General features: G+C 40.8%; 1 protein-coding gene across 1 annotated transcript; it reads right to left on the bottom strand.

Moving 5' to 3' along the window:
* Positions 1-6,022: 6,022 nt before the first annotated feature.
* Positions 6,023-6,346, bottom strand: LOC132381310 (adenosine receptor A1-like). Its single transcript, XM_059950689.1, has one exon. It carries the CDS (start codon positions 6,344-6,346, stop codon positions 6,023-6,025), a length of 324 nt encoding a protein of 107 aa, XP_059806672.1.
* Positions 6,347-9,169: the final 2,823 nt, after the last annotated feature.

Raw genomic sequence — 9,169 nt, forward strand, 5'->3', positions numbered from 1 at the left:
TTGAGCAGTTTTGGGCCCTTTATCTAAGAAAGGGTGTGCTGACATTGGAGAGGGTTCAAAGAAGGTTCACAAAAACGATTGGAAGTCTTGTAGTATGAGGAGCATTTGATGGCTCTGGAACTCTACTCACTAGAACTCAGAAGAATGAGGAGTGACCTCATTGAAAAATATGGAATATTGAACCTTGATAGAGTGGATGTGGAGAGGATATTTCCTATGGTGGGAGAGTCTAAGTCCAGAGGACACTACTTTTGATACTTTCAATCATTTTCTATGGTGGGAGAGTCTAAGTCCAGAGGACACTACTTTTGATACTTTCAATCATTTTCAAATTGCCCTGCAATTTGTCTCCATAGATGCATTGCTTTCACTTGCTATGCTAATATCAGTGTCTTTCTGAGAACTCTGACTAACAAGTTTAATTTTCACATCAGCTACCCCCTTTGGTGACTGCAGGTGATGTGTCACAACTATGGGTTGGAGCTTGTGGTTGTAGATCCACATGGTTCCTTTTCAGAGGCGTACCTCGCTCTGTCTGGATCTGGTAGGAATGTGGAGAAACTTTCTTTTTCACATCTCCTTATGTAATTCTAATGCTTTACTGCTAATGTTGCAGGGTATCTCATGTAATGGGTTTTCTGTAAAAGCAGGGTATTATGCTGGCCGTGTTTGAGTTATCATTAAAGATAAGGAATGCTTAGGAATGTGCGTGTCATCCAATTAGGAGGGTGGGACTGGGAGAAGGTTCTAGAGAAGAGAAGAGCCACTTCTGTGACTGACACCAGTGAGGGTCGAGGTCTTTTTTTTTTGGCAGGTGATGGAGAAAGAAGGAGTTCGAGAGAACTGGCCGCAAGATTCAATTTGGACAGAATGTGTGATGCAGTGGAGTCTAAGAGGGGAACTGTTACCGGGGAATGGTGAACAGGAGCTGGTACAGTGAGTGCATCTAAAACAACGGCTTCTGGAAGAATGAGCTCCACCATGAATGTGACTGTTTATTATAATGGGCCCTTTTTGTTTTTTTTTCTCTTTCCTATAACTGTTTGCTTAAGTTAACATTCTTAAATATAATTCTTTATAATTCTATGCCATATGCAATCTGTTATTTCTTGCTGACAGGCAATTGCAGGGGGCCAGTAAATCACACAGCATTCACACAAGCCACGTTTCAGGTGGGTGAGACATCCCAACCCCGCGGGTTTGGCGGGACTCAAGTCGTACACACCCTAGGCACATGGAGCTTGAGAAAGGTGGTTTTCTCACTGCAGCTGTCAGCGAGGGGTGAACAAGCCACATTTCCAGAGACGCCCAGTGAAAAGGGGTTTCACTTGCTTGGACCATGCGCTGGATGGGTACAAGTCTCCAGGCTTCAGGACTGGTAGGCTTTTTGCAATCTGGTCATGATACTGTTTTGGGTCTCGGCCCAAAACGTTGACTGCTCGTTTCAGCGGATGCTGCCCGACCTGCTGAGTTCATCCAGCTTGTTTGTACATGTTGATTTGACCACAGCATCTGCAGTGTACTTTGTGTTTATGATACTGTTTCTGCTTTTCTTGCCCTTTCACTTTAGCCAGTTTGACCTTGCGTGCTCCTTTAGGTGTCTACAGGTTTTCGTACACTGGAAGTTCAGTGCGTATGCGTCGACCCATCAGTATTTGGGCTGGTGAAAGGCCATTCTGCAGAGACACACTTCAGTAAATCATCGAACTTCCTCTCCTCCATCTTGCACTTTCTTCACAAGGCCCTTCACTACCTTGTCTGAACTCTCTGCTAGGCCATTAGATTTTGGGTGGTGTGGGCTTTAAGTTATATTTCAAAAGCCCCCCAATCATTGGCCAAGGACTCAAATTCACAGCACAAAAATTGTGGACCATTGTCTGATACCACCTCACCTGGAACTCCATGCCTCACAAACACAGCTTTCAAAAAGGTGACGATCACTGAAAGGCACTCAGGTGCATTTTGAGTGAATTTGAATTTTTTAAAAATTGTGTTCTTCCAGCCTCAGTGTGCTCATTGAGATCTAAGATTGTGTGTAGTTTTGGCCACCAATCCTTCACAAGAGATGTGATAGGTGGTAAAAGTATGGATACCATAATGTAGTTACAGATCTTTGGAGGTTTATTCTGGAGAATCCTGGAATTATCCTGGCATCAAAAGTTATACTTAAGTATATTTAACTGGATGGAGAGTTTTCAGTTGAAGTACAATTGAATGATTGTGAAGTTTCAGATTTAGATTTAAGTCAGTTTATTGTCTTATACACAAGGGTACAATTAAATTCCATGCATGAAGCTCACAGGGTAAAGATTACACATGATAGTAATAACTACAACAAGAAATCCAGCGATGAGTGTGAGAAAACAGTGGTGAAAGATATAGAAAATATTATATTGTGTACATTATAAACTTATTGCTAAAATCTGCAGATATGTGCTCTGAGGCACGATCAAACACTGCTGCTCATATTGCATTCTTTTTTAAAATCAGAATTATCTATATCCAAGATGTCATTCTTGCATCTGAAATAGTGATTCCAAATATGAAGAAATGATACCCTGAATTTTTTTATCCTGTAAGCATATACCAGTGGATTCACGGCTGAATTTGCATGCGACAGCAATATCCCAATAAAGGTGGGTATTTCTAAGTCAATATGTGTAGAACTAAAGTACGAAATGCAGTTTACAATTTGTATAGGGAGCCAACAGATAGCAAATAGGCTTAAAACTACAATCAATGATATTGCGAGTTTAAGCTCCTTCCTAAAATATTTTGTTGAGTCTGTGGCATTCGCAACTATTTTACTTTGTTGCTTCTTAATAGTGCAAAATATTTCAGCATACAGGCCAAATGTGATCACAAGAGGTATGAGTAACCCAAAGAAGAAATAAAAATACACCAGATAGTCCATTCTGACCACCTCTAGAAACATGCATTTCCTGTGGGTAAAATTCCTCCACTCTTCACTGTTTCTGTTGTTCCACCCAAATACAGGAGTCAGCCCCATCAGGAAAGATCCAAGCCAGCAAACGCCGACAGCAATCCAGGCTCTCCTCTGTGTAACAATGATCCGATATCTTGAATTAAAAGAAAGATTATTGTATTTTCTGCAAATACAGTAAAATGTTGTGATTAATAAACCATTTTGTGATGTTGAAGACTATAACTGCATTATTTATTGAACACCTTTACTGTAGAAAATGTCATCAGCTGCATTGTTGAACCCACAACCACGAATTATGCTCAGTTAAAAAACAAGATCATGGTATTGAACTACGCAATGGGAAAGCAATATAGAATGATTTTTATATACACATATATATATTTACTGTAATTCATGTTTTTTCTATTATTATATATTGCATTGTACTGTGGCTGCAAAGATAGTAAATTTGACAACGTATGCTGGTGATATTAAACTTGATTCTGATTCTGAGCACATTTGTAATTTTCCCAACATCAGAACAGATTATGTAAATTTCATTCAATTACATCTTATGGTTTGCCAACATTAATTGAGCTTCCAGGTCCCACAAGTAAGTGTCATTTGAGTCACAATAAAGTTGGTCTTGAGTGCGCTGAAGGCTCCGTGCAAAAAGTATTTAAACGGCCACTTAGTTAAAGGGATATTCACTAACAAATGAGAAATTTCAGCAGTCCAACTTAAAATCTCTTTGAGGATAATTTTCAAACCTGAAGTGTTTTGTGTTCTCTTATACTATTTATAAAAATGTGACATGTTATAAATTCTAAAAATGATTATACTGCTAGTGACACAAGAGATTCTGCAGATGCTGGAATTCTTGAGCAAAATGATGGAGGTTCTCAGCGAGTCAGGCAGCATCTGTGGAGGGAAATAAACAGCATGTCTTGAGCCAAATCCTGATGAAGAATCTAAGCCTGAAACATCTATTTCCCTCCACAGATGCTGCCTGATTTAATGAGTTCCTCCAGTATTCCAAGTGTGCTGTTTATTATACTGCTCGTAGTGCTTTTTGAGTGGAAGTTTCAGATCAGACTTCAGAGGCGGTGAAGCCCGGAGGCACAGAAGCCCACATGTCTGAAAGCCCTATTCACAGGATCCTGCTTCCACACTCCAAGATGCAATGACTTTGCAAACTGAGGTTTAGCAAGGCAAGATTACATTCTGCAACCACACGCAAGTGACCTCTGCTACATTCCACAGTATTACAGAGGCATTAGGTACAAAGACAAACAGCTTCATATGCTTAAGTTTCAGTAACAAAATTGTGTCATGGCATGCCATGCCAATTTCCCCAAAGGTTGGAGTTCAAGTCACAAAGCACTACAAGCAAAGAAACAGGTTCTTCAGGCCATCTAGTTCATGCTGACCTTTTTTCCTAGCTTGTCCCATCTACCCTCACCTGGACCATATCCCTCCATAAACTTCTCATCCATGTACCTATTCAAACTTCTCTTAAATGTTACAATTGAATCTACATCCACCACTTCTGCTGGCAGATTGTCTCACACTTGCACCATCCTGAGTGAAGAAGTTCCTCCTCAGTTTTCCTTCTCACCCTAAACTTCTGATTTCTAGTTCTGGTCTCACCCAGCCTGAGTGGAGAATGCCTGCTTGCATTTACCCTGTCTATAGCCTTCATAATTTTGTATACCTTTATAAGAACGCCCTCATTCTCCTGTGCTCCAGAGAATAAAGTCATAACCTATTCAACCTTTCCCTATAACTCTGCCCCTTAATTCCTGCAACATCCTTGTAAATTTTCTCTGTACTCTTTCAAATTGACTAATATCTTTTCTGTAGGTAGGTGGCTAGAACCACATATAATACTCCAAATTCAGGCTAACACGTGTCTTTACAATTTCAACATAACAACCATACTCCAGTATTCAGTACACTAAATTATGGTGGCCATGTGCCAAAAGCTCTCTTTATAACCCAATCTATGTGTGAAGTCACTTTCAAGGAATTACAGTATATACCTGTGTTACCAGATCCCCCTGCTCGACCACACAGCTCAGTGCCCACCATTCACTGAGTGTCCTCGCAAAGTGCAACACCTCACAATCGTCTATGTTTAATTCCATCGGCCATTTTCAGCCAATTTTCCCACTGGTCCAGATCACACTGCAAGCTTTGATAGGCTTCTTTGGTGTCCATTATGCCCCCAATCTTAGTGTCATCTGCAAATTTTCTCTTTAAACAACATGCCTCTGCAAATTGTAGAGCGTCGTCAACAGTACTTACTGGAATTTAGAACCCAGAGCTCACAAAAAGAAGAAACTTCTACTCACCCAATGTCCAAGGAAAAATTATATTTGGAAAAAGAGGAACTGGTGGAGAGATTGAACAAGCAATTCGCTTTGTTCTTGATGCAGGGAGACATAGAAAATGTTCTGTAAATACTTCTAGCGTAGGTAAGTTTAACTAACTTTTCTGTGCATTGATGGACTGACAGAAAATCTCACTAGGTCACACAGAGCAAGGTAGACACACAGGATCTTTCCACCCAGTATCTTACTTAAAAATTTAGCACTAATCGTCAGGGTCTGTGCATGTTTAAATTGGGCTTTAACGGTAAAATCGGTAATAAAAATTGCTAACGTGCATACAGCACTGTGCATGTGATTTGCTGATATTGATGATTAAAGATTAGTTTACCCACTAATACTGTGCTTTGCTTTACAATCTGTCCATCACATTCCGCTCCTTTGAACAAACAGACCGCCTGGCTTGGCTTCCATCCTGTTCCATTCATTGCACTAATAATTAATGCACACAGCCTTACTGATACAATTGCCCAATTAAATTGTGGAAATGCAAATCCACACCCATACAGTACTCAAGTGATATTTCGTAAGTATTTCCATTTATTTGCCAGACAAATAATAAAAATTCTCTCTCAACTAAAAGTGGTGTCCGTTATCTGGTGAAGACGGAATTGGTCGGGTTAATATATAACGTGTGTTAGTGAAAACATCTTCATGAAGTTCAGAATGAGAAGTGGCTGGCATGACAGCTGTGATCTGGGGACATTTACCTGGTGGGGATCTTGACGCGCAGATAACGGTCCACGGCAATAGCCAGAAGTGAAAAGATTGAGCTTAGAGTCAGTATTAGCAGGATGCAGGACATTAAAAGGCAGCTGTAGAAGTGCGTGTGGAGCCCAAAGCTGATGACAATGGCCAAAGGGATGCCCAATATACCCAAGGCGATGTCGGCCACGGCCAATGACACGATGAAGAAAATGGTGGTTCCCATGAGAGCTCTGTTGATCCTGACTGCCCAGCAGACAAGTACATTGCCCAGGACTGAGATAACCGCGATCAGCACCTCCACAGTAATGTAGACAGTATACATTCCGGCCAGGCTCTTGACGGAATTTAACACTGCTCGGTGGTACCTGTGCCCGCTCTTCTTCCTCACGATTACAGGCGGTATATTTTAAAAAGAGGACTTCTCGAAATATCTACAACCAAGCCAATGACAGCACGATCGTTCCTTGGTTTTTTTGTTCTCCAATTCTTGACAGATAATTTCAGCAGCAAGCAGAAACGCCTGGGATTCAGCAACGCTTCTGCAGTTCAGTATTCGAATTCAGTTGAAAGTTCCCATTCCTGCACCGCGGAAGTTCGCCGGGTGCGTCTCTCCACAGTGATATTGTCCCTGGTGCCCAAGTGATGTTAACTCTCCATGTACGTATTTATAAAATGCAGTCTGAATTTGCTTCCAGCTTTTGGATTTGCTTTTCCAAGACGGACAGTCGCTGCATCGAATCCACAGTCCAAACTGTAACTAGATCTGCCCTCTAATTATTCTCATTTGCAGTTTCCGCCGCATCCTTACTGCGCCTCTAAAGATAGTCATAGTTTTAATTTAATACCGTGTTTGTGTTCAAGGCGGTGCCATGGCGGGACTAACCCTATAACTTTATTTTAAACTTGAGCTGTCCGTCCGTATCGCATCATCCCGCCATGTAATACAGTCAATGGCGCTAGAGAAACGTGCACAGACATGAATTATTCGGATATACATCGGATGCGAAGTCTTGGAAGGGTGAATAGTGAACAGGGGTATCTGCAAGAAACATGGACCTCAATGCTAGTAATACTCTCAAACTCCAGCCACACTCCGATAACACCTGAGCAGGTTGCTTTCCGCTAGTTTAATCACAACACAACTCCCAAGTTTTAATTTGCTGCTTTATTGCTCTTCTCTTTCATGTGAACTAACATTGGTAAATTAGTAACTTTTATTGTTCTTGTATCTGATTTTTTATTATAACAATAAAAAACTCACCTTGCATATTGCTCTACAGATCAATTCATTATGATGGCACATTGAGGCAGAGCAAGGTAAAGCAATGACAGATTGCAGAATACAGTGTTCCAGGACAGAAAGCGTGCAGTGCCGGTGGACTGGAAAGTACAAAGATCATGAGGTCAAGATTCCACCTTATGATACTAGGGAACCATTCTATAATGGTGGCATAGAATTATCCTTGAGCCGGGTGGCATGTGCTCTCAAGCTTTTGGATCTTCTGTCAATGGGAGGGGGGAGCAGGAGAAGAGGGAATGTCCAGGGTGTTTGATTGTGCTGCTTGCTTTACTGAGGCAGTGAGAAGTGCAGGTAGAGTCCATGGGGGGGGGGGGGGTCTGGTTGCTGCTGAGCTGTGTCTACAATTCTCTGCAGTTTCATTGGTCATGGGCAGAGCAGCTGTCACACAAAGCCTCCAGATAGGGTACATTCTATTGTGCACCAATAAAAATTGGTGAAGGTCAATGGGTTGAATTTCTGTAGCCTCCTGAGGGAGCAGAGATGCTGGTGAACTTTCCTGACTGTGGCATCAGTGTGGTTGGACCAGCACAGGCTAATGGTGATGTTCATCCAACCTTTTTGACCTGAGCACCTCTGATGTATCTACACAGCACCACTTCCTGAAGTCAATGATCTTTTTATTTACTGACATCAAGGGAAAGGGTGTTGTCATGACATCACGTCATTAGGCTCTCCGTCTCCTTTCAGTACTCCAACTCATTTTCATTTGAGAATCATCTGCAAGTTGTAGATGGAGTTTGAGCAGAATCTGGCCGTGCAGTTGTGAACATCCAGAGAGTGGAACAGAGAAGCTGAGGATGCAGCCCTTTTGGGGTGCCAATGTTGAGAATAATCATGACAGAGGTGTTGCTGCCAGTCCCTACTGATTGTGATCTGTTGGTCAGAAGGTCAGGAATCCATTCGCAAAGACAGGTAATCTGTGCGAGGTCTAAAATCATGGCTAGGGTCACCATCTGAGCCAGATGCTTTCTGCAGGCTCATTGTCCAGAAGACTGAGCTTATGTCTGCATTGGTGATTTCTGGGTCCAGGAGTGTTAGATTAGGTGGTGACATTCATTCATAGAAAAATGAATGTAATATGCATCTTTGTAATGTTGATGACTCCCGCAGGGACCCGCAACAGAATGAAGACAACCTTATAACCTGCTTTTAATTTGTGTTATTTACCATTTGTGAAAAAGTTAAACTGAACGTTGCATGATTAGTTTCACTATGCAGAGATCCATTTCATGCCCTCTTTTGTCTTCCTAATTTTCATTTTAAGTGTACTCCAACACTTCTTGTACTCATCAAGGGATGCTGACTGTCTAAATCAGATTAATGCACTTTTTTGTTTTTAATACTTTTTTTTTCAATTATTTGCTGGAATTTTAATAATTATCTAAAATTTTTAGGAGTCACTGGATATTGCAAAACAATGGATTATTAATATCATTCAACAGATGGTTATGCCAGTGGCGTACCTTCATCTCTCGTCAAAGCCATTTTCTTTGTTTCATCAAAGTTAAAGTTGAGTTTGTTATCATATGCACAATTTGTGTATGCAATATGCACAGGTTCAATGAAAACTTTATCTGTAGCAGCATCACAGGTGCACAAAGTAGCATCATATAAGCAGCATTCACAACAAAAGCATTAGATTAAACATAATGTTTTCAAACATTTTACAAAAAAAGAACACAATTAAAACAGAAAACAGTCTATTTTAGTGCAAAGTAATAAAAGTTTAAAGTAAATTTATTATCACAGTATATAAGAAGCATTCACTCCCTTGGAAATTTTCCTGTTTCATTGTTTTAGAACATTGAATCACAGTGCAATTAATTTGGCTTTTTTGGCACTGAT

This window comes from Hypanus sabinus, chromosome 25 (assembly GCF_030144855.1).
Source record: "Hypanus sabinus isolate sHypSab1 chromosome 25, sHypSab1.hap1, whole genome shotgun sequence".
NCBI lineage: Eukaryota > Metazoa > Chordata > Chondrichthyes > Myliobatiformes > Dasyatidae > Hypanus > Hypanus sabinus.

Bases quoted from the DNA above. Each gene is read 5' to 3' on its own strand.
- LOC132381310 (XM_059950689.1), bottom strand. From the start codon at position 6,346: ATGTATACTGTCTACATTACTGTGGAGGTGCTGATCGCGGTTATCTCA.